The sequence below is a fragment of the Ovis canadensis genome, chromosome 2 (assembly GCF_042477335.2).
Source record: "Ovis canadensis isolate MfBH-ARS-UI-01 breed Bighorn chromosome 2, ARS-UI_OviCan_v2, whole genome shotgun sequence".
NCBI classification, from domain to species: domain Eukaryota; kingdom Metazoa; phylum Chordata; class Mammalia; order Artiodactyla; family Bovidae; genus Ovis; species Ovis canadensis.
Window position 1 is genome coordinate 171,584,583 of NC_091246.1, and position 14,806 is coordinate 171,599,388.

At 39.8% G+C, this 14,806-nt stretch overlaps 1 protein-coding gene across 2 annotated transcripts in view; it reads left to right on the plus strand.

Moving 5' to 3' along the window:
* The window catches only part of GTDC1 (glycosyltransferase like domain containing 1), a 502,335-nt gene extending 490,984 nt beyond the window's left edge, over window positions 1-11,351 (plus strand). For both annotated transcript variants that reach the window (XM_069577646.1, XM_069577643.1), the window contains exon 12: window positions 10,379-11,351. In XM_069577646.1, the coding sequence (XP_069433747.1) occupies window positions 10,379-10,395 (17 nt within the window). In that variant the 3' untranslated portion in view covers window positions 10,396-11,351. The remainder of the gene's footprint in view (window positions 1-10,378) is intronic.
* The last annotated feature ends 3,455 nt before the right edge of the window (window positions 11,352-14,806 follow it).

The window sequence follows — 14,806 nt, forward strand, 5'->3', positions numbered from 1 at the left end:
CATGGGGTTGCAAAGAGTCAGACATGACTGAGCAACTGAACTGAACCAAATTCATTCGACAATACTGAAATAACACACAGACTCCCTGGAACTTCAGTTTCTTTGCTTCTGGCTGACTTTTCTACATCAGCTGCATGTAGGACTTCATATTGGGCTCAGAACTTTTGATTCACAGTTTTATATTTCTGATTAATAACGCATGGGAAAAATAAGTACTACTGTTTGGTAAATGTGGTTTGGTAAACAAATTATTTCTGAATACAATGTCTTTGGAGAAAAATCATTAAAGAAATTCCCAATGATTATAAAAGGGTCTTTGGAGAGCACCTCTTACCTACCTGATGAGGTGAATTCAACCAGGAAGTCTCAAGATCAGTTCCAGGTCTTAGATCTATGAGTCTCTGAGTTCATTCATATCCCAAATACTATTTCATCCCTAATTATGTGGTATTGAGAATCCATTGAAATATGGCAAAATAGTCTTCCCTCCAAAATTCTAAAGAGTATTGCAGATAAATTTACCAAGAAAAGTATAATTCTTGGGTTTGGTTGTATACCTGAGACAGAGACTAGCTGGTTAGATTCTTGTTAATTCCATTTCCTCTTTCTGTGCACACAGGGATAGTCCATTTCCCAGCTTCCTTTAGGTCAGACCATGTGACTAGGTCCTGGCCAACTAGATATTGATGGAAATGATATACAACACTTCCAGAACTGGACAGAAAAGTGTCAGTGTGATCTTTCACAAGTTCTTTTTTCTTTCAGTAGTAGCAGTGAAGATTATGTGTGGAAGTCATACAGCAGAGCCTGGATCCCATAGTCACCACTTGAAAGAGGCACTCAGAAAGCCTTTTTAACTATTTTTGAGCAAGGAAGAAATTTTATTATGTTAGTCCATTGAAATTTGGAAGTTATTTTTTATGTTTTTGTTGTTGTTTCAGTCGCTAAGTCTTGTCCTACTCTTTGCGACCCCATGGACTGCAGCATGCCAGGCTTCCCTGTCCTTCAGTGTCTCCTGGAGCTTGCTCAAACTCATGTCCATTGAATCAGTGATGCCATCCAACCATCTCATCCTCTGTTGCCCCCTTCTCCTCCCGCTCTCAATGTTTCCCAACATCAGAGTCTTTTCCAATGAGTCAGCTCTTCCCATCAGGTGGCCAAAATATTGGAGCTTTAGCTTCAGCATCAAATCTTTCCAGTGAATATTTAGGGTTGGTTTCCTTTAGGATTGACTGGTTTGATCTCCTTGCTGTTCAAGGGACTCTCAAGAGTCTTCTCCAGTACCACAGTTTGGAAGATCAATTCTTCAGCACTCAGCCTCTTTATGGTCCAACTCTCACATCTGAACATGACTACTGGAAAAACCATAGCTTTGACTCTACAGGACTTTGTTTGCAAAGTAACGACTCTGCTTAATAATATGCTATCTAGGTTTGTCATAGCTTTTCTTCCAAGGATAAAACATCTTTTAATTTCATTTGTTATAGTAGCTAGCATTAATCATCCTTACTAATACAATATCAAGGAAAATGTCAAAAAATTTGGACAACAATCTAAATTTTTTCTACTGAAATATATATCATTGAAGAAATTCTATACAACATTATATAGAATTTCCATTTGCCTAGTAGTCTTAAGAAATCAAGATGAATGTTGCTATCTTGACATCACTCTTGTGTTCATCGCCAGCAATATTCTGGCCAGAATCTCTCTGTATCAACTATTATTATTTTCCATTAGGCACACCCACAGATCACTCCAGGGCTTTAGGCTTCAACCTAAATTGTTCCCATCTTTGATTCTTTGAGGTGGATTTTTTGCTTTTTGTTTTGTTTTTCCTGGTGTGCTGTGTGCCGTTAGGCACGTGGGATCTTAGTTCCCTGACCAGGGATCTAAACCCACACTCCCTGCAATGGAGGCATGGAGTCTTCACCACTTACTCACTGGATTGCCAGGGAAGTCCCTGGGAGGTGGTTCTTAAAAATGATTTGAATATTGTGATCAGATGTCATCTGCACTTTCTTCTCTCCTCTAAAAATACCTCCTGATGAAAATTCTGTATCTTCTTGATTCCATTTTTTCTGGCAAAATCACTGTACAGCTCAGCGATGGCAAATAGCTTATATTTAATGTGTCTGCTCTATTGAGTTTGGAGTGGCTATCAGAGAGACTGAATTGTGAAGGACTCAGAGGTGGAGTCCTAATGGCAATTGCCTTTGCCTATGGCCAGAGGTGGCACTAATGGTAAAGAACCTGCCTGCCAGTGCAGGGGACTGAGAAATGGGGGTCCAACCCCTGGGTCAGAAAGATCCCCTGGAGGAGGGCATGGCAACCCACTCCAGTATTCATTCTTGGAGAATCCCATGGACAGAGAAGCCTAGTGGGCTACAGTCCATAGGATTGCACAGAGTCAGACATGACTGAAGAAACTTGGCATGCACTAACACAGGACCAGAACGTGGGGGGTGAAGGCAAATGTGTCCCAGAGGGCTGTTGCTGCTTTACACTGTTTCTGAGTATTATGTGTCTAGATTTATCTGTCTACTCTAGATATGGTCCAGTTTTGTTAAAAATATTAAAACCTCCATTTAAGGCCATACTCCTGTTGCAATAACCACTGTTAGCTCCTCAGCAGTGTAGGTTGCCATGCTAGAGCTGTTTTCATTTAGATCAGTCTAGTCAAACTTACTTTGTCTGACTAGTCTCCAGTTCCCAGGGAAGATGACACTATATATGACCTAGTATCCAGAATCTAGAGTCACAGACATACTAACAGATCCTGTGTCATCTATCAAAACACCAAAGATGGTGGTAAATATTAGGAAGTAAACATTAGCGTATATTGTTGGTGGAAGTGTATGTTGCTATAAATGTTCTATGGTACAATCTAGTAATATGGATTAAAATGTGAAATATATCTACACTTTGACACAATAATTGTACTTTTGGGAATTTATCCTAAAAATACAAGTGGTCATTTACATATAGTGACATCAATTATAGCTATATTTTGAATAACAATAGCCATTATTAAAGAACTGGTTAAATAAGTCATGCTATATCCATGTAGTGGAACACTATGCAGACTTTGAATGAGATAAGGTGGATCCACATCATAAAAAGTTGTCCAAGATAGAATGTAAAGTGAACAGTGCAGGTCGCAGAACAATTTGCATAATTTTAGTTTATCTGATAATCAGTAAATAGAGAAATACATATAATATTCTGTCCAGTGTTTCTACAAAGTCTCCTACAGCTTGAAAATACACTAGAAATACACATCCCTTATGTTAAAAGGAGTTACATCTCTGAGATAGGACGGAAGCAAGGCAAAATATGTGATGGAAATAGTGCTACACTATATATGTTGTATTTTCAATTTTTTAAATTATTGTGTAGTTTTATCTGTACCTCATTTCTTCATCTGTAAAATAGTGAAGTAATTCTAGGACAAATCCTATGAAATTGTGATTTTCGTAAGTTGAAAAATGTGTGAGCGAATCAACACTTTAGATGGCTCACATTTAGAACACACAATATTGGTTATTGGGAGAAATAAATGAGCTAATTCATATAAAACATTTAGGATGATACCTCAAATATTGTAAGAGTGAAATAAGTGTTGACTCTTATTGTTCTTGTTATTATCGCTGCTTTACATTTCCAATATTCTTTCACGTTCATGTTCTAATTCAATCCTTGGGCTGCCTCTTGGGATAGGAAGGGCATGCAGCATCACCCACAGATTAAAAAGCCTTCTCCAGCATTTTACTCAGTTCACACATCATGCCATTTACTTCTCAAAACAATCCCAGGTGGAATGTAGCACATGTAGTTAAGTTTGCTTTGCTTACTTAAATTAACTGATGGAATTTTTAAAAAAAATTGTACGTTTGACATTTTCACCCAATACATAGAGATATAATTGTTATGTGTTATCCTCACATGAATATTTTCACTGATGAGATGCACAAAAGCAAAATTTGGAGCTCTTGAGTTAGAGGATGCAACTCAATGCTCATGTCCTTCTTGAGAAATCCTGTGGTTCTTGGGAATAGATTTTGTTGTTTTCCCCTCCAGGCTTCGTAGCTCTTTGCTTAAGTCTATTGTATAAAGAGATATTTTGTAAATGATACATGTAATATCAGTATATTATTTATACTTATCTCTGATTTTTCCAAACCTGGCAGACTCTCAGGCAAATAGTGGCTGCCTAGTAAATGGTTAAAAAATTAACATGGAACTAAGTGAAATGAATTAGTGATGATTCTGTTTTATTCATTAGAAAATTAAAGCCTTGAATAGAGAAGTGGATTGCCCAATTTCAAAAAAACTACTAGCTGGAGAAGCGAGGACTCAAGCCCAGGTTGCACACAGCCATGTCCAGAATGCCATCACATGAGGTGTAAAGCTCCAGACCCAAATGAAGCAGTAGGTATGCTCTGCCTTGAATGTGCCTACCAGACGAAAAGCCACCCCAGATGGCATATCCAATTTAATCAACATCACCTGTGAGCCAAACTGAACAGTAAATGTTAAGACAGGATCACTAATAATGGGGACCTGGAATCTAGCCAGAATTAAAACAATGATCTGCTTAACAATCCCTCTGGGCTGGATGCATGTGGAGAACGGATAAATGCTGGATATCGAAACAGCTGTTCTATGGCAAACTGAAATGGGGCAATCATAGATAGCAAAGGCAGAAGGAACACTTGAAAGTTGTCTTAAATAAAGTAGCGTTTTAAATAGTGTGTGACCTGGCTGTGGCCTTTTAAGAAGCAACAATCCCACACAAAGTACCCTGGCAGGCATCTCTGGAGAGTGAGGTAGCTTTTGGTTAGCAAAGCCTATGAGATTATAAAAGGCAATGACAATGATGGACGTCAGTCCCCAGTGTCCATACACAGTTGGTCCAGATACCACCTTGAAGATCAGTGCCCTAAATGAAAATTCCACATGTCATCACCTCCTGAACTTTGCCTAGAGAACAAGACCACTTTCTATAAACTTCTTGTAGGCATTGTATAAACTACCCTGTTTTTCATATTCCTCTATTGTCTAATTCTTTTAAGATGATAATCACATTGTGTCTTCACAGCACAATCACTAATTGCCTTCAATCAGAAACCAAAGTTGATATTCAAAATATTTAACAAGGAGACACATGCATAGAGCAACCAGAATGCCAGCTTGATGCTGTCCTGACTTGCATCAGCGATTGTTCTTATTCATCAGGGCCTATGACTCTACGTTATGAAGTGTCGTAGGACGGCATGCACACACAGTGTTCTCAGGAAGGACTTCTTGATTGATTGACTCTCCAAGTTCATTTTTATACTTGTCTGTCATTTGGAGAAATCCCAAATCTGTGTGTAATTTATCATCCATGCAACTGTATTAAAATAAACATGCCAATTACAGACTAAAAAATAAGCAGGCAACCATGTAAGAAATCGGTTGTTCAAAAAGCATCATGTATTCAGGAGTCATTTAACAAATACATACTCTGTATTACTGTGCTGATATTTGGGAACATAAAGATATATCAACAACTGCGCTTACTTTCTGGAAGCAATAGATTAGCAAAAATACAGATTTTACCACTGCTACCGTCAACTATAATATGACCAAGTGTTTTAAGAATCAGTTCTGTGTAATCATTATAACAGCTGCAAGATCACTATACGGTTGGTAAATATAGTTAAGTTTCATGTGTGTAAACATTGGATCATCTCATTCAAACTTGCCACTATGGGAATTCCGCTCACAGCTTCCATGAGAGGAGGCTAGCAGCTTTTTTGGATTACCAACAGTACTAGAGAGAGAAGCCATTGTCTTGTAAAAGAAGCTACATGTTTCTAAGAGAATGAATTTTCATATTTTATAAAAGCACTCTGCAAAATACACTGTAGTTGTGAATTTTCCCACATTCCTTTCTCTAATTGTTTTGCTAAGAATTTAGGCAAACTGGTTCAGAAAATCCAAGAGATTTTTAACTTGTCACCAAAATGCCTTCTGAATTTCACCCTTCGATATAAAAAAGTTATTGAGAGTAACTTTCACTAAATCTCTATACCCATATAATAACATTTGATGAAAGGGAGTTTATACAGTAGGAAAACTTGAAGGAAACAAAAGAAATTTTCATCCATTTTCCTTTGTCCTTATGTAATTGGATCACTTGATCCCAACTGGTAAACTGTTCATCAACCAGTTCATTTAGATTTTAACAAAAATATGAGCATTCCTTAACCATTTTGATTCAGACAGACATTTGTTGGGTATCTGCTGAACTCTGCTACTCCAGTGAGACAGATAAGGGACTATAAAGAAACTGTCTGAAGGAGTTTATAGTCAAATCCAGAGAGGTAGACATGGAGGTAAACGAGAGCAACGCAAAATATCAACCCTTGTGAGAACACATGATCAGGAATTAGTGAGTGCCACAAAGAAATGGGTGCTCTTTCTTCCAAATACAGTGGTCCACCAGGATGACTGGCTTCTCTGGTGGCTCAGCAGTAAAAGAATTCCCTGCCAATGCAGGAGATTCAGATTCTATCCCTGGGTCAGGAAGATCCCATGGAGAAGGAAAAGGCAACTCACTCCACCATTCTTGTCTGGGAAATCTCATGGAGAGAGGAGCCTGGTGGGCTACCGTCCATGGGGTCCCAAAGAGTCAGATATGACTAAGCCACTGCACACGCACACATTCACCAGGATAACCAGGTTCCAGAGAGCTATCTCTGTGAGACAGCTATCTCTGTGAGACAGCTATCTCTGTAAGACAGCTATCTCTGTGAGACAGCTATCTCTGGGGCACAGCCTACTGACACTCTTTGTATGTAAACATTTAATTAGTACACTCTTCTATGTTTGTAGCTTTCTGATGGTTATTGTGGTATTCATGTTGATGGTTTAAATATGTTCCTGAAGAACTATATCTACTGGATTTCAGACAATAAGGTCCCAATGGATAAGAAAACCACCTAAAGTGGCATGATATGTTATCTTAGCTGTAGCTTTGGGATTGCTTCTGATGCATCTTTAGTTCTATGAAGAGACCCTTCATAATGGGAAGAAAACAAGAGTGACAGCATGCGAGTGATCACAAATGCTTTCTACTGTCAACACATTCCAGATTATTTGTTTTGAGCCTGGTCTCTGAGATACCTTCCAGGTGACCAAAATGATTCTATTGTCTCTCTGAGATTGTTTGGCATTGCTACCAATTGAATTTCAACTGTAAAGCAGCTTTATAAGAGCACTGCCATGTCATATTACAGGGAACAGATGTCAAAATAAAGGTTCACTAACTTGAAGCTACTTATATACATAGAACTCAGGTGTGTCTGTGACCGCATGAAGAGAGGGAGAAATTGAATTTTGTGCCGTTGAATTATACCAAGGACAGGCTCTTTCCTTGAGATGCCAACAGAGGAATTTTGTTAGCAGTATTCTGTGAACAAAACACTTAAGAGAATGTATGTATACAATAGTTTAAAAAAAAGGGTTACTGACACAGATGCCAATTTGGTGGGGCATATGGAACATTTACACTTGCCTTTTTCTTTCTTTCTTGCTACAGCTGGTGCTGATTTAGTATGTGAAATTTTACTAGCAGGAGTGCTAATCAAGACCGAGATTCTGTAAGGATTTAGTCATTTATGTAGGGGAAACTACGGGTATCATTAAAAAGTAGAAGATCATCTTAGGAAAAGCATTATCGTTATCAACCTCATTTTTAAACTAAACAGACACAACGGTACTGTAAGTATCACTTTAGCAGCCGAAAAAGTCAGAATGTTTTCCAGATAATGTTCTAAGAGGATTGCACCCACCGTTTAAAGTTGTGGTGGAGGCGTGTTGAAGTTGGTGCTGTTGGAGCCAAGCAGGAGGGTGAACCATCTCACAGTTCGTTGTATAACTTTTCTGCGTAGTGGTTCAGCAGAACTGCTATGTGGAAAAATTCCATTTTCAAAGAATAAAAGAGCATTGTAATAATACGGAAGATAGATGCATTTTTTTTCCAGAATGATTGGGGGTAGGGAATTGGGGTGATGGGAAGAAATGTGAGTCTTGATTCTTCCCCCTTATATTTTTGAATACAGAGTTTTGCAATCTGAGGCCAAATTTCACTAATCAGGAAGGTGTTGAGAGAAAAATGAAATAAAATTTAAAAATTCTTTCCCAAGTGGCAACAAACACATCCTCGGTACATTAAATATGTTGTCCAGGTGGTGTGGTGGAGTTGGAGACCTGCGCGGCAGCTATGAGACATCTGCTGCCTGGGGAAACTCGCAGCGTGGCAAAGTGGTGTTTGTAGCTCCCTGTGGAAGGGTGCCAGCTGCCCAGGGCTTCGCTTCTCCAGATGAACCAAGAGTCTTGTTGGTGCTTCAGATGAATCCGGTGCATCATTCCTACCCTCCTCACCTCGAGAATTTAAAGGACAAGGAGGTTTTGCTATGGAAAAAAAGCCAGGTGGATGTTGCTGGGTGATGTGTAGATCAGGTCTCTCCTAGTCCCACCGGCTTTGTCCATGACAAGCGTGACAACAAGCACAAGCCTGCAATTAAACCATTTTCATTCTGTTTCCATGTGTAATTTCTATGACTTGCTGTAAGTTACTTACTCTGTTCATGCTTCATACTTTAAATACTGTCAGAAGAGATATTTGAAAAGTAGTTTGCTCAAATGTAAGCAACAAAATATTTTCTTTAAAAATAATGAATGGCCGTGCATGTTTTAGATGGTGGGTTTCATTATTTTAGAATATTTTGACATAAGTATGGCACCTTTAAAAGCAGACTACATATAATAACTTGTAAATAACTGTTAATAACTAATTAAAAGTCACTTACTGAGTATTACCACACACCAACCACTATTAACCACTTTTGTTAAAAGCAAAAGAGACAAAGCCTATGTAACACAATCTATAGTCCTAGCTCAAAATCTAGAATCTTTAAAAATTAATTAGTAAATCTCTTAAATTATTTTATTTATCCAGTCCTTAATGATATTTTTACCATAAGCATGACCATCTGGGCTATCTGATTAAAACTGGGAAAGTTGAAGACCTACCCTCAAATGCACAAAGAGGAAAGATTGAGTAGATTTGGACTGAAGTACCAAATTTTAAAACAAGTCATAGTAATTCTTTCCCTTTCTATCAGAAATATTTTACATCTACAATAATGCCTAAGAAATGTAATTTCATGAAAGAAAAGGAAAGGGCATCTAGTTGACAAAATAAACACACAAGAGAGTAACAAAATTTAAAAATGCAAATATTAGACAGGTTAAAAAAGTATATGATTAGTCATTTGCATATACATACACACATGCCATTTAAAGTATAGTGATTCTTTTTTTTTAATTTTTATTTTTACTGTATTTTGCTTTACAATACTGTATTGGTTTTGCCATACATTGACATGAATCTGCCTCAGGTGTACATGAGTTCCCAATCCTGAACCCTCCTCCCCCCTCCCACCCCATATCATCTCTCTGGTATAGTGATTCTTAAGCACTAATAAGTTCCTTTTAAAATTCTGTTAGGCTATGTGGAGGGAAAGAACTTTTATTTCTGAAATTGCACCTGATGTATATTTTTTGAGAATTTGTTCAGTAAGGCGATCATTTAAGTGGAAAATATTTGTGAGAGATCATAGGAGGAAAAACCCTTTATCTCCCCTTTCCACCTACTTAAATCTGCCCTTACTCATTATCACTGCTGTCATATTTATGAATAATAAGGAGAAATAAAATGCCTTATCAAAAACTAAACAGGTATTCAGAGTCTTTAAAATACATCAGGTTAATCTGCTGAAGCATAAATTAGGATGGTCTACAGACTGTTAACAGTGACAGCAAGCATATGGCAAATTTGAACTGTCTGCGGGTCAACTTTTACTTTTGCTTTCCAAATGTCTGTCAGTCATTGTTAGGATCTAAATACATGTGTGAATGGGTGGAATTCAACGAGATGAAATTGTTCAGCAAATTCTTGGAGCAAGTGAATTTGTTTTTCACTTTGTCTCTCATCTATAATCTTCCTTGTCTCTCATATACAATATGTTTTGAGAGCAGTCTTTTGAAATTTTACCCACCCCCCCCAAAAAAAATAAACAGCCCTTTAAAGAGTTGTGTTGCCTTTTCTTTGTTCAGTTAGGAAATGGGTATATAATCATATGCTCTCTCTCTCTCTCTGTGTTTGTGTGGGAACGTTTGTGTGTATACATGTGTTGCTTTCTCTAAGAACCAGTCAGGTGATCAGCTCAGTAGTGTTGCAGTGTTACGACTGTTCCTAATGCTGTGATTGTACCTTTCACTATTGTAAGAGTAAGTCGTCTTTTATTTTCTCTTCTTCGATTAGAATATCCTTGCTCTTGAAAGCCATTGCGGTTTGCAGCACTGGAGACCAATGACACTGCCATGATGATGTATTGTTCTGCAAGAAAGACTGGTAAAAGGGGGCAGCAAGGATACCTGGGACAGAGAGGAGGCAGGTTACAGTCAAAGATGTACGAGAAGAAAACCAAGGAACCAAAGGTTTGAAATATGAAAGTCCTGAAATCAGCAAATGACCAAGCATCCAAAAAAACGATGGCCCTGGACTCAACAACTTTCCCTGAATGTGTACGGAAAGGTATGAAGCTGCCTGAGTTGTGAAACACTTTCTTCAGAACAACTCTAGTTCTAGCTCCGAAAAGGTGATGGAGGCAAATGTTGGAAGAGGGAAGAGCTTCTCCTTTCTTCAGGAATGGAAGAATTCCGACCACATTTAAAAATCATGGTCAAAACGAAAACCTGGAAAAGTTGTTTCACCTCGATTGAAAGCCGTAAGAAAAAGTGGCCTTGACTCAGTTTAAGGAGGGTACTTCAAGTCCTCCTCCTCCTTCACTCCAAGGGATCTATTGCTTCAGCCATTTGAAAAAAGAGCTGTATCTTCTCTAATGATTTTCTCATTAACAATTCATCCATTTGTATTAAGCTTTCTGCACTTCCAAAGTGCTTTTGCATATGTATCTCATAAACTGAGGCATTTAGATTACATTTTTAAAAAATCTTCATATTACAGATTGGAAGGGAAAAATCTTTAGAACATTATTAAAATCTCAAAGACATGAAAATAGCTAGAAGAAATTCAATTAAATTCCCAAGATATCATGTTCTCCATTTCCCATAGAGTGAACTTTCATTCCATTTCCTTTGTGGGTTTAGGATGTGCCTTAGTGACGGCCATGCTTGGCACATGGTTGTCACTCAATAAATGTATGTTACGTTAGCCTAATATTCCTGATATGATGAAGTCAGAGAGAAATAGATTTTAATTCTAAGTCTGTCACTTAATTGCTCTTTCTTAATCTTTTTTTATACTTAAATTGGAAATAATGATTCTTGCACTATGTCAGCAGTGTGCTGGTAAATGTTTAACAACTTGATCATCTTCTCCCTGCCCCCATAAAAAAGGGCCTGGTGTGTAGCTTTCACTGGTTTCCATAGTGTAAGTACTCCCACCGTGGACAATTTCAAGCTTCCAACATGACATCACTGAATACCCAACTGAGAAGAGATGTGAATAATTAACTCTTGTGGGCTAATAGAAGCCAGTTCCTGCACATCACTGCATGGCTTTAGATACATGGTTTGACTTCATGGAATTACTCTTCTGTGTTACTGCAGTTTGTAACACTAAAGGTATCTTAAGACTTGGTAGTTAAGTGGATGGTGCTGGTGCCATGCTGTTGAATCCCTTGCATGCTGTGATACATCCACTTCCTGAGTTCTGTGGGGAATTGCTGATAGCCATTCATATCTGTGCCTTCCCTGCAGAATTACTCTTTAACAGGAGGTACCTCACCAGGAAGGGCTTCCCAGGTGGCCCAGTGGGTAAAGAGTCTGCTTGAAATGCAAGAGATGCAGGAGACATGGGTTCAAGCCCTGAGTCAGGAAGATCTCCTGGAGGAGGGCCTGGTAACCTACTCCAGTATTCTTGCCTGGAGAATTCCATGGACAGAGGCACCTGGTAGGCTACAGTCCATAGGGTCACAGAGTCAGACACGACTGAAGCGACTGAGCACGCACGCATGCGCCCATTTCCAAGACTGCCCCACCTGCATGGACGGTGACTGTCTGACACAGCGGTAGAGAAGTGTTACCCTTTTGCCACAAACTGACCAACTCTGTGGTACAATGTGTGCTCCAGAACTTCTTATGGGAACAAATGAATGCCAAGACCACATCCTTCCTCAGTTCCTTCCCCAGCCCTCTCCTGTACCCCTTAGTCCCATTCTTTCAAGAGCACTCAATAAATAAACCAAACAAGAAGTCCTTTCTTAGACTGCTGCTAGAGAACCTAGGGCTTGCGTCATGGCTCAGTGGGTAAAGAATTAACCTGTGATACAGGATACATAGGAGATGCAGGTTTGATCCCTGGGTCTGGAGGATCCCCCGGAGGAGGAAATGGCAATCCACTCCAGTGTTCTTGCCTGGAGAATCCAAAAAAATTAGGGTTAGGGTTAGGGTTAGGTTTAGGAGGAGGAGCCTGGTGGGCCACAGACCTGGCAGGCTACAGCCAGAAAGAACTGAGCAAATGATAGGGAACCTAACCTAGGGCAGCTGAAAGCAGATGTGGTCTTAGAAAGTAATTTTTAAGGATGCGGTTCTGAAGTTGAATTCCAGGCAATGTGCACCAAGCCCCACCCCCCAGCTGCTGGGAGGGAGGATATTGATCACCCCAGCTACGCTGTGGCAGTGACAATGTGAATACTTTCATCTGTAATAAGCTGGGATATAGTACGGGTAGAAGGGATGTAATAATTGGCACAAAGTCTCAGGTATTTGAGAGAAAGGGGAAAATAGTAATTGTAAAGACTGTGGAACTAGATGGGTATTGCTAAGGGCTATTGATCCAATGAAGAGAGAAAGTGACAGGCTCAGATCTATTAGTCAATAGTTTAAAGCACAGTGCTAGTCAGAAGGCCCTCTTGTAAATGTTTGAGGCTCTCATCTTCAGAGGTAGAAGGTCACACACAGCTGATGATCAGATATTGTTTAGTTCCTTTATATTTAACTGTAAAAGTGGCTGAATTGAGGAGAAGTCTGAATTTTCAGAATAGAACATTCCTGTGTCAAAGGTAGGCTCTAATAAGCAAATGGAATCTGGGGAGGGATTTTAGGGTAAATCAGACTTTATTTTGGGGGGATCCAAAATCACTGCAGATGGTGACTGCAGCCATGAAATTAAAAGACGCTTACTCCTTGGAAGAAAAGTTGTGATCAACCTAGATAGCATATTCAAAAGCAGAGACATTACTTTGCCAACTATGGTCCATCTAGTCAAGGCTATGGTTTTTCCAGTGGTCATGTATGGATGTGAGAGTTGGACTGTGAAGAAGGCTGAGCACCGAAGAATTGATGCTTTTGAACTACGGTGTTGGAGAAGACTCTTGAGAGTCCCTTGGACTGCAAGGAGATCCAACTAGTCCATTCTGAAGGAGATCAGCCCTGGGAATTCTTTGGAAGGAATAATGCTAAATCTGAAACTCCAGTACTTTGGCCACCTCATGTGAAGAGTTGACTCACTGGAAAAGACCCTGATGCTAGTAGGGATTGGGGGCAGGAGGAGAAGGGGACGACAGAGGATGAGATGGCTGGATGGCATCACTGACTCAATGGACTTGAATCTGAGTGAACTCCGGGAGTTGGTGATGGACAGGGAGGCCTGGCGTGCTGCGATTCATGGAGTTACAAAGAGTCGGACACGACTGAGCGACTGAACTGAACTGAACTGAACTGTGCTTGAGAACCCTGAATCTATTTCCCTAAAATCCCCAGTTCTGTAGAGGTGGCTTAATTCTTGATGGAAGTTAGATTCTTTTCTTGCTTGAAGAACGTGAAGAACTCTTAAATGAGAGAGATCTCTTACAAGACAATGTTTCTTCTCCACAGGTCTTCCCTCAAGTCATCTCTTGGCCTATAACTTTGGTCAGATCAAGGCACAGGCCGACTGGAAAAAGGATAGCAATTTGCAGGACTTGATTATCATGTTCCAGAAAGAAGCAGGAGAATATGTCTGAGAATGGACCATCATAGTATTATCAGATAGAGGTGGAGATAATGCTGGTCAAGGGAGAAAGTAGTGCATTCTCTAATGACACAGGATTTAACACTCTCACAAGGGCTTAGAGGACAGTTCTAATATGCTGCTCAGGTTGTTATTGGAGTTGAGTGATAGCACTTTTCTACAATAAATGAATGGGCTTCCCTGATGGCACAGATGGTAAAGAATTTGCCTACAGTGCAGGAGACCTGGGTTCAATCCCTGGGTCAGGAATATTCCCTGGAGAAGGGAATGGCCACCCACTCCAGGAATCTTGTCTGGAGAATTCCATGGACAGAGGAGCCTGGCTGGCTATAGTCCTAAGGGTCACAAAGAGTTGGACACGACTGAAGGACTAACACTCACAAACACAATGAAGCAGAAGTCCTGGAACTTCCATTCAGTCCTGTGGAAGAAACTGTAGAGGAGAGGATCTCAAGGCTCAGAGAAGGAAGCTGCTGCTGTGAGTTAACCACGTGAGGCTGAAAAACCTATCGACGGGCCAATTCTTCACAAGGGTCTGGAGGACATTGAGTTTACCAAGGAAATAAGGAAGGTATTGCTGGTGATGATAGGCACACTCAGTGGTAGAGTGTCCTTTGTAGGCTGGGGCTCATGGTGGGAGATGCTACAAGGGAAGTGAGCTCCCAAGTAGCAGAATGGTTAACAGGATCCTTGAAGAGCCGACATTTCCCATTA